Below are 27,503 nucleotides of genomic sequence, written 5' to 3'. Positions count from 1 at the left end.
GGAAAACTAGTCTCTCTGCTCTGTTTCCTTGGAATATTGCCATGTTGTCTGTAAGTAACAATCCTTATATACATGAACATTAATGTCACCTCTTTGCTCACTATTACCCTGACAGCTGACCCAAGTGCCACAATCACTCCTCGTCCTCATTGTCATTGTTTGCATCGTCTTTCCTGTTCGTTGCATCATTGTAGGGTCCCTTGCCTTAAGAGTAAAGGGGGCTTGTTCTCATCTCCTCTGGGGCAGCATACCCTGGTCCAGCAACAATGCTGTTTTGCAGCATACGTAAAAATTCTCTTCTGCCAATTCACCAGCTGCCGGGCAGACAGAGACAGGACAGACAGCGAAAAGGAAGTGTGCAGGCTTTTAATTAAAGTCTGTGTAGTTAAGGGCTCCGGCTAAGCAAACATGGGCCTCCAGCATCAGAGTTTTAGATGAGGTAAAGGAGAGAGGGGTGATGAGAGAAAAGCTCCTAACATTGGATGAGGGAGGAGGGGCGAGGGAAGTGAAAATGAGAGATGTGTGAGTGTGGGGAGAAAAAAGATGAGCAGAGCAGGATAAAGGACTATTAGGAAGCAGGGGGCAGGTAAAGGGATGGGAAGAACAGGGAGGGTAATGGATGTGTGCTGTCACTGGAGATAGTATCACATGTTATCTGATGTATCATAATGTGATGAGGATATTGGGGAGGGAGGGGCAAAGATAAGATGCAGGGTTTTTGGAGACATTACAATGAAAATAGGAGGTGACTGGTGAGATAATATTCATCTATGTATTATACTGAACTTGGTGCCATTCGTGGAGATAGTTGCCATGAACCTTAGACATATACAGATGAATGCTTGAATGCTAAGATGTTTACAACTGACAAAGCCTAAAGTTGACATTTTAGATTTTAATATTTTTTTTAATTAATATACCAGGACAGAAATGAAGAGCTTCAGTTTTGCATGTGGGTGATTCTGTGCTGAGCTTTTTCCATTATGGAGACATGGTGACACCTATTGGTAGAAGAGTAGAACTGCTGGACTCTAACCAGTCAATTTAAAGATTTAGAATTTAATATTTTCCATAGAAACATATGGTGAGCTTGCTACATACATTATTTATACAAGTTGCAACCTTTGTAAGGTCAAAGAGTCAAAATGAGCCAATATTTTGGAAAAAAAGTAAGAGAAAAATCCAAAGTATAATTGCAAATTTGTTTTGCAAAATCTCACAACCCACTCAGATTAATCATGTAAGCCTTTGAAAGAGCCTGCCTGGGAACCACTGAGCTAAACTATCAACCCAGCGACACAGCAGGGTTCTGCTTGTGCACAGTATTAAAAATAAAACCTAATGTCATAAATAATATTATCGGCCACAGGGACCATTTTAATTGCAGGACAAGCACTTACTTTTACATATATAGCTGATGACACTTCTGTATTTTTACATCGTGGTATGGTACTTTTTCTTTAGTAAGGGATTTGAGTATTGAACAACACAGAATGTTTCATTCTCTCCACCCACAGTCTGAACTCTGACAGCATTCCTGCTGCTGAATCCATTATTTGTGGATCTGTGATTTGAGGTTTATCTGTTTGGGACATGGCCTAGCAGTGCATCTCCACTGGAAGTTTATGTAAAAATAAAAAATAAAGATAATGTAAAATTAAATCTCCAGAACGACTAACACACACAAATGATCCCAGTCAGAATTTTATATTACTTTCAATGCCAATTACAAGGGATAAAAATACAATGGTGGGCAAAGTCACAAATACATTAATAACTAACCTCACAGGAACCTCAAAGGAATTTGATCTTAAACATTCCTTAAAACAGAACCGAGATACAAACAGAACAGACTGGCATAAATTTTGTCCTAAAAAGTTTTTTCCAGTTTTACAGCATATAACGAGTTGAGTTTTACTCAATAAGCCTTTCATATATTCTCATGTAAGAACAGCACAAAAAGTTGCAACGCATAATCATTCCTTTGGAGGGTAATAGCCTTAAGGTGATTATCTTTGGTTTGATCGTTCTTCTTGTGCCTGCATTATCACTGCTGGAAAGGAAAACAAAATTGTTAAGCACAACTACAATTACACATTCATCTCTCACTTTAAACTCTACTTTTAAATAGATTTCTTTACTTTCCCTCTCTCCTATATACAGCATTGAACAAACCACTTTGAAATGAACAAACAAAGGTAAATAGACAATAGTACATTTATAAACACAGATCCTTCAGATATGGATATTTCAGATACATATTTCATCATTCACTGTCTAATACTACTGAGGCTGATCTTCCTGAATGATTCACAACTAGTTATATACATGAAAAAATCTCAAGCAAAATCTGAACAATCTGATCTAAGAGAAGACATTCTTAAATGTGTGTTGTCATGAGAGCTTACTGTAAAGTACCAGACCAGGCTGCTCTCTTCAGAGGTTTTAAAAAGGCTTTTTGAGCCTACAAACATATCATGTACAAAGGCACCAAGGGCTGAACTGGCACAGAATAAGGCCTCAACAACATCAGCTGCATTTCATTTCTGCCTCTACATAAAAAACATTAATGGTCTTCAATCAGAAATGTAATAAAAAGTCATCTTTACCAACAGAGGCGGTTATTTTGCTTAGAGGAATGACTAATGAAAATTACTTAATATCTACTCAGTATTATTTCAAAGGAGCTCACTGGATCTCTTCACATTTTTTAGCTTGAATTTAACCAAATAACAACAATAGATGTAAGAAAATCGAGAAAAAGCACAAGATGTTGTTGAGATATATCTCTCAGCAACATCTTTCAACTGCTCAGTGGAAACGCTGCACTATTATAAGCATGAAATACCACTGAAGAAGTTACAAAATGTTCATTTCTACTATGATCACTTCACTGTGGCCATGTAATCTAGTACTGCTCACATCAATGCTGAGTACCTCTGAGCTGCTCTTCTATGTCACAACTGTATGTGTTTTTGTTATACTATTAAAAATCTCACAGAACACTGCTGCATTGTCTAAACATGTATCAGCTTCAGTAAGAATAAGGCATTACTAAAGTTCTCCATGGACATTAAGTCATCAAATGTAGAAGTAATTCCCAACAGTATGCATTTTATCTAGCGCTCAGGTATTTTGCAATTTTAACACAATAAAAGTTAGGTATAAATGTAAACCTCACTATGGAAAATATTGTATATTTGATAAGTACAGTGAGGAGTACCAGAAAATGGCGCATAACTTCGACTCAGCTATCCAAGTGCTTTGTGTGTTACACAAAGGAGAACCACACCACTCTATCTATAACACAATGACTAGTTCAGGTGCTTTTATTATATATTATCATATTTAATATGTTAATGATTATGTCAATTAATGGCAGTTTAATTCCTACTTTTATGGAAATGCAGGTTGTTTTCACTGTTAGGTATCATACACAACTTAAGTGACATCAACAAATGTGTGGCTTATTAAGGTGTAGTGCAGCCATGACTCCAGTAGGGGGAGCCAACATACAAGCTCAGCCTAGCACACCGAGCTTGTCCCAGTCCAGTGCTTCAGATGGTTGATGTATAGGCAGCGAGTTAAGGGCTCTCTTTATCTCTTCAGTCTACAGTCTCTCAGTCCCTCTTGATTCTCCTCAGCAGGTCCCTGCTGTGGACTGTCCTGGCCTGATGTGGCCCTGCAGCCTGGTCCTTAAGTCCTGCAGTCTCTGCAGTCTAACTACGGTCTCTAAGGTCTACAACAGAGTGGCTACAGCTGGTCTGACTCCTCTGTGGAGCTTGAACATGGCTGGGTGCCCGAGGCCACAGTTCGGGGTGTGGAGGGTGCAGAGGGATGTGCTATGAGGTGGCTCACTGGGTCTTGTGGGCTCTCGTATTGAGGCAGCTCACCCTCGGATGGAAGCTCCCCATCTGAGAGGTACGGAGGAGGAGGGAGATCAAACCAGGGAGGCCGACTAATGAAGAAAACAGAAAGAACAGATAGGGGAAGAATATGATGTAAAGGCCACGAGCTGTTACATAAGGACTGAACAATAAATGTTTTTTGACGGGAACCAACAGGTAGTAAAGATTCAGTATGTACTTCTTTTTCTGACAAATTTTTCAGAAATTTTTCATTTCGATTTCATCATATTGGAACAACTGAAGGAAACCTGCATCTTCTAAAGTACATATGGTCAATGTGCATGAAAACTGATCATAGAGAAATAGGTATAACAACAGAATAATGACAGGATTTATGTTATATTAAAATGACACACTAGATTAAAATATACTTTGCTAAAGAGAAAACTTTCACTGCCATTATTTCTGCTTTTTGGTTTAGTTGTGTCTTATAGCGCAAAACTAGCTTTACAGAGACCAAAGATCAGAAACTTCCATACAATAATTTTCCCTTCACCTGACATCCAGAACGGCCTGTGAGTATGACGGAGGTGAGTCCATGGAGAGTCCTGAGGGATACAGGGTACCAGACAGCAGCTGCAGCGCCTGAGGAGTTGAGCGGTATTGGCCTGATGTGGCGGGGGAGCCGGTGGAGAGACCCGGACCCCCAGGGTGGACGTGACCCCGGTCCAAGATGACCAGACGGGACAGCAGCAAGGGCTGGTGGTGGTGATGGTGGTGTGAGCTACCTCTTACGCCCCTGGGCAGCAGGACACTGCGCTTCCTCTGGTGGTGGAGCACCAAGGCCAGCAATGCCACCACCAGGACAAAGATAACGGCACTGCCAATGACGGCGTAGGTGATGCTGGGGTAGTAGCGTAGGCGATAGTCCAATGTCACAAAGTCCTGCCCCGGAGCCTCTGTGGGGGAGAGGAAAAGAGCAAATTGAGGATGGTGGATGAGGATGGGTAAAAGGGAGGATGAGTGGTTGCCAGGGAGACAATGAAAAAAATGGTGGAAGAAAGGATGGAATTTGGAAGGAAGGGGAAAATAATTTAATATGGGAACAGGAAGATGAGGAAACAGGAGGAAACAGAGTTGCAGAGCCAGAAGAATGAAGAAAAGAGTGAAGGACAGAGGCATGGATATCAAGCAGTAAATAGTTTCTAGGTTCATTCTGAAATGAGATGATTCAATAGGGCAGCTTCTCTCAGAGACGACAGTGCCACATAATAAGCTAACAGCAGTCACACTCTCCCAAAGAGCTTCCGGGGACTAGAAGAACAAGTGGAGCATCGTGTACACTACAGAGGCTACTTCTGAGCCGCTAGATCAAAATTAGAGACCTCGCTCTTTATTGTGAAGAAAAGGAAGGAACAGGGAGGCTAAGTAACTCTTTATGAGAAAAAAAACAAAAACAGCTTAAAGCAGTTTTACATGAAACACACGTTGAGTCACTCTGCACTGAAGATGACAGAAGGCAGAGGAACACCAGGGGCTGTCACAAATTACCGTGTTTGTCACAAGGAACAGGGGTGTCTGCAAACTACTTAGGAGTCCTGGGAACTTAAATTTCACTAAGAGAGCTGTGGCCAGCAGTAAGCAATGCAGAGCAGCCAACTTGCTGCCTGAAATGAGGAAAGGGACTGAGAGACAGAGAGCAATGCAGCTTATTATTCCTGATGGGACGAGGGTAATAGCACTTCAACATTTCCGCAGACTGATATTGTAGAGTGGAAGAATTTCAATCAGGCACTCGGGGTGAGTCTCATGTAAATGGTGTTTCTGCTGCTTACTGGCAGACAGTGCTGTTGTATTTTGTGTGTGTGTGTGTGTATGTGGGGGTTATTACGGAGCTGCAGTAAGGCTGTGCTAATGAGGAATGAGCTACATAAAAGTATTTTACAGTTGCTGTTTCAGTTCAAATCACACCGATTCCTCAGGGGGCTGTAGACATCAAACCTCTGTGTGCCTCCTATAAAGTTCAATACACTCACTGGAGTACTTTTGGTGTTGTGTGTTTGAGGTTTCTGTGTCATTGCTTAACAGACTGTGTATAAATGCCTGCTATACACTTAAAAAGACTCACATCACTGTCCACTAGCTGTCATGGTGACAGTTTAGGATAATGTCCAGAAAGCTTGCCAGGAAATGATCATTACGAAATGTCCTGAGTTTGAATCAATAGTCCGAAAATGCTTCCATCTGTAAGGATTAGATCCCCTGAAACTGCAAAGCAGGCAAGCTTTTTGGAGATTTTTGAAGTATTCCAGGCTTACATGGACTTACAGGCTCTTGGGGGATATTTTGTTTAGCACAGTGTAGAGAACCCCCACGCCCCCACCCCACAAAAGTACACGCTTACCTTGAGAAAACCACGTGAAGCATGCAGAGCTCCACAAAAAGTCAACTAGAGTGAACCTGTTACTTGGAGGTTACATCCCCAAAGCTAACATGTCTATGAAAGGGAACTCCACTTCCTGATTCTAGACAGAATAAGTATTATTCTGTTTATATGTGCTGGAACTCAAATCATGCATTGATAGATGTGCACTCAAAGGAACAGCTTGACATTTTGGGAAATATGATTGATAGTACACTTATGTCTGTATAGTAAACAGCCAGCAGCCAGCTCTCTTAGCTTAGCATAAAGACTGTAAATTTAACGGGGGAAAAGCTAGACCAGCTCTGTTTGCTTAAATTGCACAAACCAACAAAAACATGATGAAAAAACCCAGAGCTTTAATCAGGGTTATGTGCCAGACATTTCTTGGCTTTCTGGAGTCAACGATAGTCCAGGAAGTGACTGAGCCTTTTCAAGAGAAAGTCTGGCAAAAAACCTGAATGCCTCATTTTTATAATTTGGTTTCTGTGCAGATTAAACAATGGAGATGTGCTAACTAATGAGCTTTAGGTGCTCATTGACAGACTATGTTACCTTACTGAGACTAGCTGTCTTCCTTCTCTGTTTCCAGTCTTCATGCTCAGCTTAGCTCACCAGTTGCTGACTTCATATATAACTGACAGATATGACAGTAGTATCAATCTTCTTATCTGGCTCTTGGATAGAAACTGATTAAGTCTATTCCCCAAAATGTCAAGCTATTCCTTTAAGAAAAGGGTGGTAGACAGACCATGAAAGCTCAGTATTTGTCAGAGTGTCTGTGTGGACAAAGCAACAAGCTATCATTACTGGAGGAGTTTTTTGAGCTTATTTTCCTTTTCTTTCAGACACCATGCTGTCCACCTGACCTTGAAGGTCTGTGGGAGTCTTCCGCTTGTGTTTGTGTGTTTGCGTGTGTGCGTGCACACATATTCTTGAATTCCCAACAAAAACTAGCCTTCCATACAGCCTATTTATGTACCAGTGTGTAGTCAGGGGCCCCATGCCTTAATTAAATCTAATCTAATTCAGATACTCCACCCGCAAGCTGCCCCAACCAGGCACCAACCAATAAAACAAGCCCCCTCAAACCCCTCCCTTGTGATTTAAAATTGGCTAGTCCTTCACGCTACCAATTAACTATGAACTGGACTCTCAACAGAGAAAGGCCAAAACAAAGAAGAATTATTTCCATAATTAGCTTGTAAAAAAAAAAGAGAATAAAAAAGCACAAATAAAGAGATCCCACCACTGCCACCCTGCACCGCCTGTCAGGTTTTAGTGCAGTCCTCTGGGAGCAGAGAGAAACATACACAAAAGGAACTCATAATGCTGTAACATTAACAATGGGAGCCTATTCGGTACATTAGCGATAGAGGCCTGAAAGGCTACTTCCAATCAAACAAGGAGATGAAAAGACAGGGCGAAAAAGAGAAAGAGATTGAAGCAAGCTTTTTTTTCTGCCTGAGGAGAGAGGTCCTATGTGTGTCTGCCCCACGCCTCAATGTGTGTGTGTGTGTGTGTTTGTGTGATTAAGGTTCCCATTTCACATTTTGAGCTTTTTGCTGTAATTACAGCACAAAGAGAGATGTGATTGTCACATGGAAAGAAAGGTGAGGGTGTCTGAGAATAAAATGGTAATTCTGATTTTAAAAAGAATTCTAAATGTACTTTGCAGGCACAAACACCCCTCATGTCAGACACGAGCACACATCATGTCCTCTGATAGTAGCACCACTGGTTTCTACCTGCATATTTTTTTTTCCTACCTGTAGACTTAATCTCTGTGAAGAATGGACTCACACATCAAAGTCCTGGATAGTTGAGCCAGGACCAGATGTTGTGTTTAAGATATATCAAAGGAAAAAGGAAAAGGTGGCACACAACACTGATACTTTTTTTAATTATTATTTTAGAGTCTATGGATCAACATTTTTGCACATTTGCTTACTTACTCACTTACTATAAAAACATCATCTCATCATCTGACTGACTTCTGTATATGACGTGTAATTCAAAGCAGTGAATGTCATTATGTTTTGCAGGTTTTTTGATCTTTTACCTTCAGCCAAATCTCTTGTGAATGTGCACTCGGACTACATGCACTCGTAGCCCTGCTGGCATCTCTGACAGTGTTACTTTGTACCAAATTCATGTGGTGGAACTGCCATGATCAAAGTTGAACATGAAAGTTCACTAGAGGCTTTCCTGTCTTGTCAAATTTGACATGAAAGGCTCAAGTGCATTTGTACTGTCGACCAATGGCAAAGCTGCTCGGACTCTGCTGACTTCAGAAGGGGTAAAGTCCAAAGTGAAGGAAGCTTTTAGCTCATTCAATTTCATACAAATGTGTGACATAACAAAAATTGAAATTCTCAAACCTGCAGCATGGCTTACTGTCAATCAGGACACAAGTCAAAAGTAGATCAGTGATTCCCCAAACAAGGGCACATGCAGGCCTTCCATATACTTTTTGCTGGCCAAAAGTAATAGATAAATAGTTTAAATACTCAGCTAAGTGAATAAATACTAGCTCAAGGTAGGGCTGCCAACTGTCCTGTATGATGTTTATATAATATATAATATTTGTCAGGTGTTGAAAAATAAAATGCAGATTAATGGCTGTAGTAGCTAACAATTGAAACTGTTAGCAAAAACTTAGCCTAATGGATAAATGATTGAAACATTCAGTGTCTCTAAGTAGTAGTCGTATGAGTGTAAACTTGCAAACGGACTTAAATTGTTCAGCTGTATGAAAAAAGCATTGCAACAATTTCAGTATTGTCACCATTTTGGGGATGAACTGTGTAATTCAAATATAAAAGAACAGATACATTTAGATTGATGTTTCAATTTATAGAGCATCAAGTTTTCAAAGATATTTTTACATAACTTGAAGGACAGACACCATATTTTTAAGGTTTCAGTTATGTCTTTTTGAACATGACCACAATGGTGAAGAGTATATTAATACATTTATCACATGTTCAGTATCACATAACTCTCAAAATCAGTGAAAACATGGTGCTACTGGCATTCTGCCAGTAAATCAGTGAATGATAAAATGCCAGGATTTCATCTCGAGGGGAGAAAATTCTGGAGCGTTTCTAAGTATAGCTGCACGTTTAAAAGGGACTGCATATAGATGTACCACTATACCATGTATGTCCACATTAATAACCTCACTCTGTGGCTCTCCCAGTGATATTGGCACCTCTAGCATCACCTCTGTACCTCTGTATTCATGAACTCATAAGCCTTCTATATGTGGATGCTTGGGAGAGAGGGACAAAAACGTGCAGTCTTTCAACGCAGCCACTTTAATTACATCAGAGTGCCTTCTCTCCACATCTGTCCCTCCCATCCCCTGTCCCCCACTCTCACTTCTTCTCACTTGTTTCCCCGTCTTGTTTCTCCTCCAATGCCTCCATCTTCCTCCCCCTCAGCTTTGTGCTTTCTATAGCTCTCTCCTCTCATCTCCACCCTCTTCTCCGCTCTGCTCCCCTCTTCTCTGTAATTTACCGTCGTGGAGGTAACATGTGGTTTGCCTTTATGATACCTGCACTCACCCTTGATTATGCACTCAATAAAATGCTTATCAAGAGAAATAAATAATAAAATCTCTCTTCCCAGCTTCTCTTCCTTTCTCTTTACACTTCCCTCTTTCATTGCCTTTTCTCTCTCCAACAGTCTACCACGCTCTCTTTTTTGCATTTCATTATCTGCTGCCTGCATCAATCTTATTACCCCTGCATGAGAGGAGAGAGTTATAGGGACATAGAGAGGTCAGACAGACGGCACAGCAGTGGACAGAAGAGAGGAGTGGAAAGAGGACCGGGATAGAAACGGAAGAGGACATGTCCAAAGGGAGAGGGAGGAGAGAGAAGCGTTGTGTCCTTTGAAGTATCGAGTGCACACATCTCATCTCCTCCACTACAGGATAAGAAAATTAAACTCTACACATGCTGCTCCAAACTAGCTTTAAATCTATAACAAGGGACGGAGTCACACAGACCCCCTGCTGTATCCCTTCAGTACCAAGAACACATTCTTTTTGCCTGGATCCCTTTTCCTTTGCTTTTGCTCTCCTCTACATCCTTTCCAAACCTGCCTAATGATCCTTACGTTCTTTGACAGTTTCCTTTCATCTTATACCTTTTTGTGAGAAATAAAAGGAACAAAGTCAATATAAATAATATCAAAATATGAGTATATAATCACTGTTAAGTAAGAAATACCAAAATGTTGAAGATAATTTAGAAACAGGATGGCTACTATAGGTCCAAAAAAAAAGCACATGCGATGCACATATCTTCATCTTAAGAGGACAGTGAAATGTAAGTTAGAGTGTCTTTATCTTCAGTAATGTGATGTATTTTGAAGTGAAAATGGAATATGTGAGTGGGGTACCTGAGGGATTTACATCAAATCCTTCACATTTCATTAGCTCGCTCAAATGTAGGCATGGCTGAGTGAACACAGCACAATCCTTAGCTGCAGAAGATTGTTGGCCTCCATTGGTGCCTCAGTGCCTTTGGTACATCAGGAGGAGGATGAGGGACAGTTTGACCAATTAGATCATTATCATGTGAAGAAGTCGGATCATGTGAGAACCCATACTGCCAGGCTTTGAGCTGCGTATTTGTGACCGGACCAAAGTGGTTTATACTAATCACTGTCCACTAAGAAACCACTGGCAGCACCGAATGTGGTTTATGTGTGACTACAGTGAAAAATAACAATGGCAGCTTCTAAAGAGGTCAGTATAGATCAAAAGAACAGCAAAGAACACTGAAGGTTTTTGCAAAGAACACACGTCATATGATATCACTCTACTAGTCACTGTAACCAATGAAGTCCAAATAATTGCTCCAAATCATTTCTGCCTGAATAAATGCTACTCTTAATTCACAATGAGTCATCAAAATATTTCAATGTTTTACAGAAAGAGAACAGAGAGATTTTAATATGTAATACTCAATTTAACAGTGTCTTTAAACAACCAAATTTAAGGAATTTTTTTAAAAAAAAGTAGCTTTATTTTACAATAGTATATTGTATATAAACAAAAGCATCAATCCACTGAGAGGTGCTACAGAATGAGATGAGGCTCAATACTGGAGCACACATACATGCCTAGAAATAGTAAATTGTAAGCAGCTACAGAAGCAAAGTGAGGGCCAATGTGCACAATAGGCTATTGAGCACGCAGTGATTAAAACCAGCTTGAAGCACTCCTTTGTCTGTCTTTAATCAAAACCTGCGGCAGATCCACAACAGACATGCTGTTGGGTCACTGAGATACAAGCCGTTTTATAATGGAGTGCATTCCTTTATCCTGATTGGCTACCTTCCACTGAATATGCTAACTAACAACTGTCAGGATACGCTCATCTGAAGGTGAATGAGCGAAATAAAATGAAAAGGAATCAGACTAATAAAAGCCTCCACATATCTTAATTGCTGCACATAAAATGGCTCTGAATAAAGGGAATAGATATGTCTGTGCCCTCCCTCTGGCTCTTTCCTGAGGGATAAGATACATACACACTGCACACATGTGCTGCACCTTCCCTATGCACTGAAAACTCATTTCACATTCACAAAGCTCCATCTTTAAAAAGAGCCTAAAGTGGGGAAAAAAAGAAGCAATCATCCTCTGGCTTCAACATTCCAGGGTTTGCTGCTACATGTGGAAAATGGCTGTCTTCAGCTGAGAGAGGCTGGTCACAGCGGTGCTTTCCCTTATTGCCGAGTCACTTTGTCTGATGCTAATTACAGGTGCGGGGCTGCTGGCTCATTTGGCAGCTTTGTTACCACGGTTACACCCACAACGACAGAGTGATATAATGAGGTGCACAACCAATGACAGGCTTGGTCAGCTCATAGCATTAATCCATGATGAGTGAAGTGACCATAAGAAGGGAAGAGAAGAGAAGAACCACTAGGGGGCAGACAGTTCTCATGTTTACTTGGCAACACACACACACACACACAGTCAATTACAGTCACACTTCAGTGTTGTATTGGGCAGACATCCAGAGCAGAGGGAGGGTGCGTGCATTGGGTTGAGGGGTGGGTTGGAGGGACATGCCATCTGGCTTCAAACTCCCGTAAACAGATGCATTTAACATACAGTCTCCACACATACGCCAACCAGGCACATACATTCATGAGCACACGTTAAGCAGAAAAAAGTAACCTTGAACTAAGTTCAGCAGAACCAAAGTTCCAACATGTTCTCCCACACATACGTACGCAGAGTGCTTTTGGATGCTCACACGAGTAAAAGCAGCAATATAAACAAAATCACAGAAATCCTTTCATCCTGGTCCAGAGTGAGCTAACTGAAACCGGCACCACATGGTGGAGAAATCTGAAAAAAAAAAAAAATATATGATGGAAACTACCACTAGCAACTTGTGGCTTGTTTGTTGCACTTATGCCTTTATTCTCTTCAGTCTCAATTCCACGGCAGATGGAAATCTAGAGGGTGAAAAACAAACTCTTAAAAGTAACTGCGGTGGTTATGGACACAATAAACTTTGCTAAAAAGATTATAAACCTGAAACTATCCTGTCTGTAGCATCTTTTCTGATCCAATTTACACTCACTATTAAACTTAAGTCTGCATCTGGATTATGAGACAATTTTCCATTGTTGCCACTGTGTTCACTTTACTTCACCTTTTCCTGCATTCTGCCTGCATTGGGATTGCATTTTTATACACACTATGCAAAGCAGGTGAGTAGGTGGAAAGACAAGAGGCTCATCTGTCAACAACAACAACAACAAAAAACTTGTAGGTGAGGTGAGGTGAGGTTACTGTACAGATGTCGGCTGATTAATTGGTGTGGCTGATTAATCTGCATGGGTATAAGGTTCAACTTAGGTGGACGGCTGTGATTTCCTTTTAGTTTCAGTTCAACACTCCCTAACAAAGTGAAAGACCAATTTCCGACAGTGTCAGTTTTTTCTTTCACCTGGTGCATTAGCACCTTCCGCAAACATACAGCCTTTTTTTGTTTTTTTTTTCTAGATAACACATTCAGAGACAAACTTTAATTTCCATGCATAAATGGGGTCCATGCCACAACTCCATCTCAGCTTGCAGCTTGTTTTCACTATTGCACTCCAGATGTATGGTGTTTGTTTGTGTGCTGTTCCTTCCAGATGAGACATATCCACTCCAGCAACACTGATAAATGGCCTTTGATGCAGGCATCCCTGCTAAGAAACTGTGAGACAAAAAGGTGTATTTTATCGAGCAGAGACCTAGAAATACAGGTCCAATGTCTGCAATAAAAGGACATTGGATTTTTCATTAGGTTGCTGCTTGACACAATGTATTCATGGAAAATTATATACTTTATTGGTTTCTTCTGCCAAAGCCATTTGCACAACTGCTTTCATGCAATCATTTCAGGCTGCCTGCACTTTAAACAAGAGAGAGCGCCATCACCACACCTAACTCTAGAAAATGGGATGCTGGATGGAGACCATTTAATCTCCCATTTTAAACCAAGATCTTAGGGTGGCACATAATCCTAGGGTTCTCAGTGTGTGATCACCCTCGTTGTCCTCTGTTATGTGTTATTGTTTTTAATGCGCCCTCACTGCCAACAAACTTCCCCCTGGTTCAACATGAAAGATTGATTGATTGAAAGCTGCTCTCTGCCAAGCCATGCTGGGAAGCAAAGCATGTTAACTGTTCTTCTATGACAAGACTGTTCCAGATCCCTTTGGCATCCCAGTATTAATATTCATGTCCTATGCTGTCACCCTGTTCCTGTTGCTGTGCCCCGTCATATACTATATGTCTGTTCATGTTAGCATGCAGGGAGAAAGGAGGTTTTAATGTGCAGGCTGTGTGTGCGCACGCAGTACTCTATAAGTATGCCTTTCTTAGTTTTTTCATTAAGAACTTCACATATCATTATGGTTTCATGTAAGGCAGCAATAAAAGCTCCTGTGTTTGTCCTTGAGTTTGTCTGTTTCTCATTATGTCCTTTTGTCTGTTGGTCTGCATATCTCCCAGTGTGTGCGTGTATGCATGTGTATTTGAGTGGCGCTTTGGGGAAGAGAGGTTTTCATGCTTCATCGGGCCTCTATTTGCCTGTCCTGTAATAACTTGTCCGCTCCATTGCTTGCCACTATCAGACCCCCCCTCATAACACTCAGTCACAGCTTACTGTGGGCCACAAGAAGGGTGTGGGAGGCGTGGGTGGGTTAGAGTTAATGTATGACTTCAGCATCTAGAAAACATGCAGGGAGGAGGAGGAAAGTGGATGGACAGCTGGAAAGGACAGGACAGGGACATGGAAGGGCTGGTCAAAAAGGAGGAGTGTCCTGTAATTACAGTTTTCAGGCAAACAGCTGAAACTCACTGAAATCACTGCAGTTAGCCCAGAAATAGACTGCCACATTATCAACATATTACCAAAACATGCTTCTTTTTTCCCCGCAGAGCTTTTACAAATATTAAACAGATGACATGGAAACACGGCAGTTATTGTTTTAGCAGTGCACTAAGCTGAGTACGCAGCTGCTGTTTGGAACTTCATGTTTGTGTACAGATGTCAAAGTGATATCGATCTTCTCATCTAACTCTGTTGAGAGAACATGGGAGAGCAGTGAGTAGTGGGTTACAAGTAGCACGGTAAGGAAAGACTCTAAGTTATGTTCATGAACAACAGTCTTTAGAATGCTGGTGAAAAGACGGGCTATGAATACCACTTTTGGCTGTGTATGACAGGCTCAAGAGGAGCTGCAAACAAAGATGAGTCACTCATCGTTCTGTTGTGGCGTGTGTTTCAACTGAGGCAACCCGTTTCAGCTGTTTCTTTTTGAAACCCTTTCACTAGCTGTGAAATGTGGGCTATTTTTTTCCTTCAGAAAAGGGAATGGGGAGGGCTTTGACTATGAGCATGTCTGATGGTTGCAGTCACCATGGTAACTGTTCTTTTGGGCCAAAAGGTGAGGCAAAAAGGGGCAAAGGCCAGCCTGAGAGCGGACACAAACAGAACTCACACATGCCTGACGCTTGTGCAAAAGACAGATGAACCTTATGAGTGATAAGGTTGTGGAGAATAAGAGTGCTATTCAGGCATGTATGCATTTGCAGGGATGAGATCTGTGAGCTTTGACCAGCCTCCTCTGGACAGACAGGAGCCTATTATAAACTGTACCCTGCGGCTAGCCCAGGAAAATAGCGAGCGGGCTGACGTGCAGGAGTCACAGAGGAGACGTAGACTCATCTGACAACCTCAGTGATGGGGGCTGATATGGGACGTCTGGCTGTTGAGGGCAACTTGGTTTCAGTGACTTATAAAATGTTCACACAACACAAAAGGAGCACCAGCTGGGGTCGAATATCGAAGAAGAGACTGGCATTCAAAGAGAATAGGGGATGTTTATTCAGCTCAAGGCTTTCCATAAGATTTGTGAGAATTTCTGTCTGAATTTTTGCCCATTCAGGCAGTAGAATATTTGTGAGGTTGGGCACTGATGTTGGACCAAAAGGCCTGGATCGCACTCTCTGTTCCAGTTCATCCCAAAGGTTTTCGATGGGGCTGATCTCAGACCTCTGCATGGGCCAGTCCATTTATTCCACACCAAACTCATCCAGCCATGTCTCTCTATGGACTGCTTTGTGCACTGGGGCACAGTCATGCTGGAACAGAAAAGGGTCTTCACCAAACTGTTGCCACAAAGTTGGAAGCATAGCATTGTCCAAAATGTCTTGGTATGCTGAAGCATTAAGATTTCGCTTTACTGGACTGAACCCCAGAACAACACAACTGAATTCAATAATAAAGATGTCCCAATACTTTTGTCTATAAAGCATATAGTCCTGCCATGAGGATAATTTAACACAACACAGTGAACTTAAATACCCTTTTGGATTTATCTGCTGCATGTGAAGACAGAAGAGAGCTTAATATTATGTGGGGACTGCGAGTGAGCCCCCCTAACCATTAAAAATGCCAGAATTCTAAGTAAAACACCACATTTTCTTTCCATTACAGCTGGCCTTTATAAGCTGCATTTATTAGAAGTCAGACACGGCTGAGAAGGTATATAGTACCAGATGCAACCTGACCAAAAAAATATGATGAAAGACTGGGTTTGATGCAGAGGAGGATAGGGCTGAGCTGATCATCAAATGCTGTCACATTGTTATTAAGAGAAAATAAAATTTCAGGGGCACACTGTAAAGGAGAAAAACTATTTAAAACCAAACCCTATTACTGAGAGTCTGGCACCAGCAGAGTGTAACATTACTAGTCTTTTAAGAATTGAGTACTAAAACAGTGAGGACTGTGCTGTTCTGCCAGCACCCCACAGTATTATCTTTAGATTCTTTGTTCTGCTCACCACTAATTTAAGTTTTGCTCTCAATGAAATACCACAGTTCTACAAAGCAGTGAGAGGTCTGTGTGTCATCAAGAGACTGAAATGAAAGGATTTCTCAACTTGAAAAACGTGCCTCTGTCCTAAACCAGTGGCCAAGTATCCATCTTTCCCCAGTTTGTGAAAAGGATAGAATTTAAAGCACTTTACTACTGGTGAATGTTTTAACTCATTAACTAATATTTTCCAAACCGTGCAAGACTTTAAAATAATTCCCATTGAATTTTAGGAGGTTTCATGCCAATGCTGTATGAGAGTATCAACTTGAGGTGTATTGGAAGTATGGAGGAAGCCTATAGAGGTGCCCCGATAAGATTAATCTAAATATTCTACTGTTTTCCATTAAAACATTTGCAATTCAGCAGCTGACTCAAATCTCTAGTGCCATAATGTCCTTGACTATACCAATAAGTAAGTATCTTGTTTTGCTGGAAAATCAATCTAAAAACCATGTTATGCTTACAAAAAAGTTGCAGAAAAACATCATAGGCTTTAAATGAAAACTTGCAGTAAATATACATACAGTAGCTGTCACTGTTGTCGCCATAGCCTTGTTTAAGTGCTTATCCAAGTCTCCGAGGAGAGTTACACCACATTAGCGCATGGTTATTGCTTCTCGTTTAAGGCTGAGCGTGCAAGCTGCTCGTGTAGATGTCAGCTGCATTGATCACATCAAGTGGCAGTTAAACCATCAGTCATTCTCAGGCTGCCACTCACAGGTTCACCTGCTGAGTTTGTCCCAAAGTGCCCTGGTGACTGACAGGTCTACAGATGAGATTAAAGCTGGCTAAAAAGCTTGCTGTGTCGTATCTGATTGCATCGTTTTTTTTTAAAGCCCTTATCTACACCTTGCTGGATTCAGAGAAAAAACTAATCCATTTAAGCATTATGTGACACAGTTTTCATGTGCAGAAAGTTGTAATACATTGAACTGGAAGTTAAAATCTAATTATTTCTATATTGTTCAGAGTAAACTAACCAACATGTGTCAAAAGCAGAGCACTTCATGTTCCCTTTCCAAATACATATCATGATATTATGTGAAATTCTATTAATTCTTAATACAAGCAACACAGAATACTGAAGAAATACAGAAATTTTATGTTTGATTTTCATAGCAGTACAGGTAAAACCTGCAGCACTCAAAAGTTTAATTCCAACACAAACTGTGCACTCAAGAAAACAACACACACACACACACATTGAATGCATTTGATTAAGTTCTCGGAGCTGAGATCATAGTTACACAGACAGGATATTAACTGAGGTGTGTAGAGACTTTTTCAATAACAATGTAGAAGATGGAGAGGTTTCGAATAATTCTGGATAACTAAACACTCAATGCTTCAGTACAGTGAGGACACTGTTCATATGTTTGTTTCTGTGTTTATCCATAAGTACGCAGACGGACCAGGCACGGCTCTTCAGGCGACCGAAGGCCAGCGTGGACAGGCTGCTCTGAGCTTATCTGTTAAAGGTACAGTGAACAGTGGCCCACTTCATCCTGGCACGCCACGCTAAGATAAGTCTGAGCTCTGAGGGGAGAGGGGCACCAGCAATGTCAGGCCAGCATCTGGCTTCAGATCAAGTGGGATAAACCCCGCAATGACACACATATATACACATCCACGCTGTATATGCACACACACACACACACACACACACACACACACACACGCACACACACAGAGCAATGGACATAAAGACAATCACACAATAAAGCCTTCTTTTGCAGCCATGCAGGCACAGACATGCACACGCATACAATGTCAGTGCCTGTATACATCCCCAGTCCTCCCTTGGCTTCAGTTCTGCCTCGTTCTTTTTCCTGGTTAAGAAGCAGAGCAAGAACCCCTGACGCCCATTTCACCATCTAATCCCCTCTTCTTCAACAATAGGCCTGGTCAGGCAGGAGGGAGCGTGAGGAGCCCCTGCGTCTTTTATCAAAGTCAAACAAAAGGTCTACAGCTCATGCTTACATCTCTGCATTCAGCTAGAGTGGAATCAATGACCTCTCTCCGAGTGATAAGAAGTGGAGCATGATGGTCAGCTTGTACATGTTTGTGCCAAGTGTGACAGTCTGGGCTGAGAAAGCATGGAAAGATTAAGGATCAGTGCCTATGGCAGGGCTGGTACCTGGAGGTCAGAGATAAGACTGGTCCCAGAGCATTCTCTGAGATAAGTGTCTGAAGTCATGACCTTGTATGTATGATGGGGCAAGGTGGATCCAATCAGTGACACTGGATGTGCATGGTGTGCGGTCTGAACACACAATGAGAAACTGTTCCGATGGAAAAGGAAGAAGAGACAGAAAAAATTCCCAGCAGGAATCTTGGTTCGCTTCGCCAGAAGGTATGCTAAGTATGTCACCATCTCCGTGTGGTCTTTTGCATACTCCCTGGATATTACTGCATCTCAAACTCTCTGCTGTCTCTGATCCACTTTTTCTCTCCCTGCACATCCTCTTGCATCTTCTTGCAAACCAAGTGAAGCACACAGCTGTAAATAGCTGACTGAGGTCTTCTTGAAGGCCAAAAAGATCGAACAATAATGTTTGATATATTATGAAGATGTGAAGAGCAGCAGTCTTTGGTGCCACTTCCCCTGGTGATCCACAACACAACAGCTTCATTAAACAGAAAGAAATAAAAGAAACTCTTCTTGTTGCTGAAGGGCATGGCTTTCACACAGCACAGCCAATTAAGATCAATCCTTCTAAAATCAATTATGCATGCGCTTTACTGTACATGTGCTATATGCTCAAGACCCCTGTGGCTTATTGGCTGAATTGAAGCAGTGGGGCTCAGTGTAGGTTTAACCTTTAAAAGGAGGAGTGGAAGATTTTTTTTTTCCTGGTATATCCTTGCCTTACAGCTCACTTGCTCACTTGTATGTTTTGCTTATTCCTTCTTTTCCACTTGCATTCACTAACTGCATTTATTTTTTTTTTGTCCGTCATTATTGACAGCGTTCTCTCTTTCCTTTGCTCACTAAAAGCTCATTGAACGTTTGTTTTGCTCCCAGATGTCTTCCTTTCTCCAGCTTGTATCAAACAGTTCAGTGTCTTTATGCCTGTTGATCCTTTATACGCCCTCTTCTCAGCAGGAGCCTCTGTTAATGGTTAGACAGCCACATTAATGGCTTCCTCCAAATCAATAACAGCCAGGAGACATTAAAATACACTTACACTGCATCATTTCCAGTGTAACTGATCCATGTCCATACACTCACACACACATTTCATTGTTTCATCTCTGTAATTAATGCTTTTGGAAATATTCACATTTATTCATTATCTCATCAATCAGCACCAGGCTCAGGCATGCATGTGCATATTCTGTTACACAGAAACACAATCTCTCGCCCACGCGGCCACAGATGAGAAAGACCTCACATCAAGCTGTGGCAAACAGTGCAAGTGAGTCAACTTTCTGCCAATCTAATTAATAATACCACCTCCATGCATCATGCAATGCATCATCTGCAGCCTGAGGGAGTCATATGATACTGTGTTATTGAGTGTGATCATGCAGCATGTTGTGTAGGGCTTGTATGTTGAGGGGGAACTCTCATAGATGCAATTACAGGCACAGGACTGTGTCCTAATTCCATACTATACATTTAAACTATATGATATATTAATACTCAATTTTTTAGTAATATATCATAATAATGCAATTATTGAATTTTTAAATTAAAGTAGCTCTGTTTTCCACAGACAGAAAAATGGTATCAGATGTGTACTAACAGGTATCAGCAAGCCAAATCCAAACATTTAATCCCTAATTTAATGTCATTCACAACGTCCCTGGGGGAGAGTCAATGACACCATTAATTTTTTTCCCAGCAGCAATTAGCTTCTCCATTTCCTTTGTGCGTGTGCAATTTATTGTACTGTGGGAAAATTTCAAAGATAAAACAAACGAACACACAACATACTCGAACCTTGGTAAGAATGAGTATGTATGACCAAGTGAGGATTTGCTATAATATATAAATAGATATTTTACTCTAGAGCATAGTGTTATGTAAACCAACCAACCCTCAGACAGAGAAATAAATGAGAATTTAGAGAGTTTAAAAAAAGGCAAAAATACCTCATAAAATGTCAATTACTTGGTTCAAATGCATATGAGCATTTTTTTTAGAGTTACACCAACTTTTACACAGTTACACCAACTGTGTAATGTTTTGAAACATTCTTAGAGAGAAAAAAAATTAAGACAAAAGACAAGTCAAAGAAAATCACAGCTCTATGATCTAGATGATACTTGAAAACAGAAACTGCTAAGAGGTTTCCTGGTAGACTGGCAAAGCTGGAAGATGCTTTTTGAGAAACTAGGCTGGCAACTATAAAACATTACTCAAAGCCATCTCTTAGAAATACACCCAGAGGATTAAACATCCATATATATTGTGTGTAGTCTACAAGGAAATCTCCTATAGAGCAGCACATACAAAACAAAGGCGCATAAAGAAGTGCTTCACAATTACATGAGTAAATGAATGCACGTTACTGCCCATGTGAGGTGCTTTAACAGGAAGTAAGACTCAAATATGTGCACCATGGCAGACAACCCTGATGAAAGAATATTCTCTGAAGGACTCTTGGCCGGGTTTAGTGCAGCCTTGTAAAATATATATAGGAAAAGAAACAGAAGAAGAACAGAATGATTATGACCGATTCTGATGTTGCAGTGGCTCCACTCCACCGAAAATTAAAATGAAAACACAAGAGACAGTTAGTTAAATGTAGCCGACCAGAGGTTTAGGAAAGGTCAGAGTTAATTTGCACGTCAGCCAGGGAACTTCAATATCTTTAATTGACTAGTTACCAAACTGCTAACTCAGCCAATACATATAAGTGGTTCAGAGCACCGTGTGCAGTTGCTTTGCTACACGCAAGATTGGAGCTTATCTGAGGCTCAAAAAAAAAAGCTTGCAATGTATTTTTAATTTAAGAAAGTCAAGCAGCAAGAAAGATTATTAAAACAGCAGACCAGAGCACGGCTGTGATGTCATGCAGTATGTTCAGCTTTATGTTACAATCTATAGAAGATGAGTCACAGCCAACAAGTATAATTAGGTGCATGTACTGTTGGCTCTTACTGTTTATATTATTGTCATATGAATCAACAAGAGATTTATATTTTCTAAAGTAGACTGCCCAAGGCAATATTTTAGTTCTTTAAACCTGACAACAAGTATTTTCTTGGGTTGCACAAATATATGCATATTTTTTTTCCTCTTTTCATCACTGTCACAACCATTTATTGTAATTTGAACTTCTCACTTCCACAAACCGGTACACAAAGAAGTCCTGCAGGCACACTTGCCCTTATTTTTGCTCCTTCTCTCCATCAAACAAAGCTGCTTAAGAGAAGGACCAAAGTGAAACATACCACTAAAATCTCTCTTTTATTCTTCACTGTAGAAAAAAACCTCTCTGGCTTTCTCTCACTCCTTTTGTCCTGCTATCGCTTGGTGCTCTCAATTTCTTGCATGGTTTTAACGTGTGGGTATCCACATGACACTATCAAACAATGAGAACTACATAAAGAGAAAGAATGGGCGAGGTAGAGAGAGAGAGGGAGAGAAAAAAGAAAGAGGAGGATGTTACAGGGGATGATAAAAAAAATACAAAGAAAAAAACAGCACAGCAGGAACAGAGTGGTCTTATCATCTCAAGTGTTGTGTTTAAGCCTTGTCCATCTGAACAAAGCGGCCGCAGACTGCCAGAGGAAGCGACAGCAGAGAACAGAGGCGAGGGGAAAAGCACATGACGAGAGGAGATCAGACAGTGGGGAATGAGGAGGTGAAATGGTAAAGAGAAGCGATGCGAAAGGGGTGGGGATGAGAGCCAAATGCCAAAACTAAGAAAAGTTGATGGTTAATGAGCAGAATGAGTCAGTGAGACAGAGACGAGACAGCAATTAAAAGTTGCAGTTGAAAAATATGGTGCAGAATCTAATAATTACCATGAATGTGACCACTGTTGCATGCAGGGGCTAATCTAGTCCCCCCATTCCAATCTCACCCAGCAGTTTTTCACTCCTTCCTCTACTCTCCTGTCATCGTTCACACTCCTGTTCTCCACTTTGTTCGCAGTTTTCGTGCTTTTTTTTTGTCTACCCGGCTTTGTTTCATTCCCACCTCACCACTCTGGCTCGACTTCAATCCGCTCATCCCGATCACTCACTTTGTTGTTTCCCATCGCTTCCCCCCACATCCTCTCTGTTCTGTTCTTACCTTTGCTTCCTGCACCTGTCTCTCACGTTCCTGCCTGTTTATTCCCTTCTCTTTTTACTGCTCACTGTTTCATCTTTCCCTCCACCTAGATCCTCTTTTATGGGTTTCTCTCTCTACCAGCACACATGACCCCTTCGCCAGCTACTGTTTCCATCTTCCTGATTCCCTCCGCTTCTCTGTCCTCCCCCTTGATTCCCTGTCTTTCCACACAATGAATCCAGAGGGTTTTATCTTTTTTTCCCTCAATGGCTTTGCCACTCTCCCTAATCCCTCATCTCCATCAGCTTCCCTCTCGCTCTCTATTACTCTTTCCCTTGTGCCTCCCTTTCCTCTTTTGCTCCATCGTCTTCACACTCACATTTTTCTTTTTTTTTTCATCTTTTCACCCACCGTCCCCACCCCACCGTCCTCTCACATGTCTATCTCTCATACTCTCTGACATGCAATCCCTCTTTTGTCTCTCCAGGGCACTCTTCTTTTTCCTTCGTTCCACTTAAGCCTTCCTTCTTCTTGCATTCCCGATGGACGCATGCACCCACAACACATATATGGAAACTCAAAACACACGCGCAGACTACACACACCTGCACTCTATCACACCTTTATACCTGCTGTAGCTCTTTTGTCTGTCAAGTAACACTTTCAGCTCGACCATAACATGGATGAATGCACACTTACAGTATTGGCAGAAAAGGTGTTTGCAGAAAATAACCCAGCCCATTACAGCCAGAACTGACTGACACCTAAAGCATCACTGAAGGGTGTCTACTGGTTTACTCCTAATAGCTGCACACAATTTTAGTCCATTACCACTTGAGTAGATGCATGTAGGGATAATGCTACCTTTTAGTAATATTTAGCCATGGATTAGTTACTGTCAGGTTAGCAATATGTGAACGCACCTCACGGAGAAATCAGGAATGAAAAGGTAAGGCAGTGTTCAGCAGACTCGAAGATGTGTCAAGTGGTCCAAATCTCACCTGATGCCAGTGTTGATTACTGTTCTGTTATTTACTTTAACACAACAGTCTTTCAGCCCTGCAAATCTGCAACACAAAATCTGGTATCACACTTTGATTTACTCCAGCAGAGGAGTTGTAATGTTACTAAGTGACACTGCTATTTATGGATGTGTACTTTAGACATGCTTTGATGAAGATAATATGGCCAAAAAATTGTGTGTGTTGATGCAGGTGGTGGATTAAATTGAGCTCTGGGCACAAAACCGTCTCTTAAATGTTCTGTATCTAAGTTTGGCCAACACTCATCAAAGTTATCCAAGAGAATTAAATCATATTCAGTGCACCTCTCTGCTCTGGATTCATAATTTTCTCCATTTTTAACACCGTCCAATTTAAAAATGCAAAAACAGCATTTTTCTCCTTTCCTGGGCCACAAAAAGCCAACAGAGATTTTAAAAAAGTCGCTTGTACAAACTTATGGAGCCATTTTGAGGAGAAACTAAAAACGAGGAGTGATTAAATTTTCCTTTCAAGTTCTTTTTACGGCACCTAAACCCGTTACAGACTTCATTAATCATCTCTAAACTCTTGCTAAGAAACAGTCAAAGTATCCACCACTTAACAGCTATTGAAAACTTGAACAGGGTGACTAATGAGCACTCAATATCTGGTACTGGTGCAGCCCCAACACCTCTTTCCTTAATGGGATATTTGTTCTAGATAGATAAAGGCCTAGTGAGTGTTGTTCTGGTTTGCACAATGAACAGTTTTCTGCAAAAGCTAGCGTGTGGTGAAAACAGAGGAGGTATATTGTAAATGACTGTACTGATTTACTGCAGATGCAGAGATGGAAATAAAAAGCTTAGAGACAGAGAGAGTGAGCATCATTCAAACAAACTCTAAATGGTGATCTCACCTCATTTCTGCTGTCAGCCAACCAGTAAGTGTGTAGCGAGGGGCCAGTGAGGGACACATCTTTCAAGCCAAGTGTCGATGGAGCAGGGAAATGTTGCAGTGGAGGCCAGGCTTAACAGACTCTAATGCAAATGAGATGCTCATAGAAGCACAAACCAGTGACCTAGTGAGCTTGTTTTGTTCCCTTTTGAGGTTTATAGTGTTACTTCAGTAATCAAATGGTTCAAAATCAGATCATTCAACTTGATTCAATGTTTTTGGCCAGTGCATAGCCATTGCCAACCAAGCCAGCTCAACCAGAGATCGACATTTGAGCTATATTTATCTCTAAATGGCAAACCTGAACTTTCCTCTGAATTATTAGTTCATAAAGCTATTTAAGTACAAGTGTAGTGAGAATGGCAACAAGGAGTGAAGGAAAACACCCACGCACACACACACACACACACAAAGCACCAGCACTCAAAGTACAATTCTACTATTCCAACATTCCTCTCTTAGTTTGGGGGTGTAGGTTGTCACTTGACCAACATCACCATGGCGACTGAATGAGGATAGGTTCGGGAAGGAAAGGTTGTGAATTTACAGAGGTCTGAACAGAAACGGCTGACTGGAAATGATTCAAGGACAGGGATGATTCATGCAGACTCTGTTCCCAGGAGTGACCCCCTGTGTGGCCACAGCCAATGGCAACAAGGTCCTTAACCAACAGGAGTTCTGTAAAAAAGCGATGCAGCCTGAGTGGGAGCGAGGGAGGGAAGGGACGACAAGTAATGAAAGATGAAACAAGTGTGGATATACTGCCACACTTTTTGTAATGGTATTCTTTTCTGTGTGAGAACACATGGATGACAATAGTACAGATTCACTCTTCAATTCAAATTTAAAAGACAGAAACAGGAAGTTGCATGCTCTTAGTTCAGCGTTGCCCGCAGCAGCGAACAGCATCTTGGCAACTGCTCCGCCTCCCTCTCCTGCAGACCAGCAGCCGAGAGCCCCTCAACGCCGCTTTAGGCGAACAAAAGCAAAAACCTGAAACTTTTCCAGAGTCCACATCCATGGGCGGTGACATGTGCAACCTCTCCTATTTGTGCCTGTCAAGTGTGCGTTGGCTCTGATGAACTGGCATTATTACATTCCACTCCCACACCTCAGTCTACTGCCATTATATTCCCCTCCGCCATTTCACGCTCCCTCCCACACCTTTCTCTCTCTGCCAGCGCTCTGAGTGCTACTGACGAACGGCATGAGCAGACCAACATCTCAGCGTCACACACGTTTCTACCACAAAAAATGCACATGGATTAACTTGTCATTTTAATCTATAGCAGCCATAACATTCTAGCCCCTAAGTCTGGCAGCAATCAATGGGGTGGACGTGGCTATGTGAGAAGCTATTAGGAAACTGAAAGGATACCAAGAGTGAATATAGACCAGAGGACTTTTAATCACTCTGACACGCATTGTTCTTTGCATATCAGACTGACACTGTAAATTAATGTCTAGTTTACAGGCGACTCTAATGGAGAAGCAGGAGTTACTGCTAGATGTCAGTACACAGTCATTGCATATTCAGCCAGGTCTGAATTACTGGTTTTTATTGGCCCTGTAAATGGCAGGGCTGTGAAGACAGGTTGTTGAATACATAGTGCTTATGCAAAACAGCAGATGTAGTGCTAGTGGATCTATCGAGTAGTTCTTACACAGCCTTAGGAGGATATAACGAATAGAAAGCTACAGATTACTCTCTGTGGGAGGGGAGCATCCCTGGAGTTTAAAATGAGGGATTTGACTCGACTCAGACAGCAGCACTCTGTGCACATACCAGGTTCATACTGCTTTTTGTACTGTCGGTGGATTTGGGGATATGTGGCAATGTTGGCCAAAATAAAGCTTATGATCGTATTATTGTTTTAGTTGGACAGACACTGTTTCTCACCAAACGCCCTTGGCAAGCACTGTGGTACAAGTGATTCTCGCTGAAAGCTCAGCAAAAGAAGCTGGCATGTTAAATTATATGCAGTCATCTCCTTCAAACAGTCTTGCTGCCACTTAAGTCTATAGATCTTGGATCAAGTTTAGTCAGTGTCTTAATTTTCATCAAACCAACCAGGATCAAGTGTAAAGTCAGCTGCCGATGTTTTGATAGTATCCTCGTGTAGCAGAGTAATGTTAAATGTCAGCTTGCCGCCTAACATCTCACTCTGACTGACAGTTCTCTGAGGACCTGTAGGCCAATGATGACCCTGATGGGGTAAGTGGTAAAAACCACACTGCAACAAAATGAGTGGTAGTAGTTCTACTTCCTGTACTGCACAGCACGGTCTGCACGAGCACTCCTTAGTTTGCTGAGGGATTCCCTCTCTGTCTCCATAGGAGTTTGGACCACATAAGCTATCTATACAGTAAACACTGAGACGCTGTGTAAACAAAGACCTGCCCTAGAGGGTGATTCTGTCATTGTAATAAAGATACCCTATAGGAGAAAGACTAATTTTGTTTACACTGCCCTGTAATTTAAATCACATGTAAATGCATTTATTCAACAGACAATGTAAACGTATTCCAAAATATGTCCTGGAAATTACTGAAGCGTTTCGGTCTGCTGAACTGACACTGCACCTTTTGTTCAAAGAGGCCTAATCAATGCACTGATGCTTTCAGCGTGTTTATGTGCCACAGGCCGTGTGATCT

General features: G+C 41.4%; 1 protein-coding gene across 1 annotated transcript in view; it reads right to left on the bottom strand.

The window, feature by feature from the left end:
- Positions 1 to 1,691: 1,691 nt before the first annotated feature.
- The window catches only part of ldlrad3 (low density lipoprotein receptor class A domain containing 3), a 69,516-nt gene continuing 43,704 nt past the window's right edge, over positions 1,692 to 27,503 (bottom strand). Inside the window, exons 5-6 of the mRNA XM_046393716.1 lie at positions 4,405 to 4,807; positions 1,692 to 3,958 (exon numbers count right to left, since the gene is read on the bottom strand). Of these exons, the coding sequence (XP_046249672.1) occupies positions 3,754 to 3,958; positions 4,405 to 4,807 (608 nt within the window). The 3' untranslated portion in view covers positions 1,692 to 3,753. The remainder of the gene's footprint in view (positions 3,959 to 4,404; positions 4,808 to 27,503) is intronic.

This window comes from Scatophagus argus, chromosome 7 (genome assembly GCF_020382885.2).
Source record: "Scatophagus argus isolate fScaArg1 chromosome 7, fScaArg1.pri, whole genome shotgun sequence".
Lineage (NCBI taxonomy): Eukaryota > Metazoa > Chordata > Actinopteri > Scatophagidae > Scatophagus > Scatophagus argus.
The sequence above is the reverse complement of the archived record's forward strand: the minus strand, read 5'-3'. Positions and strand labels throughout refer to the sequence as shown.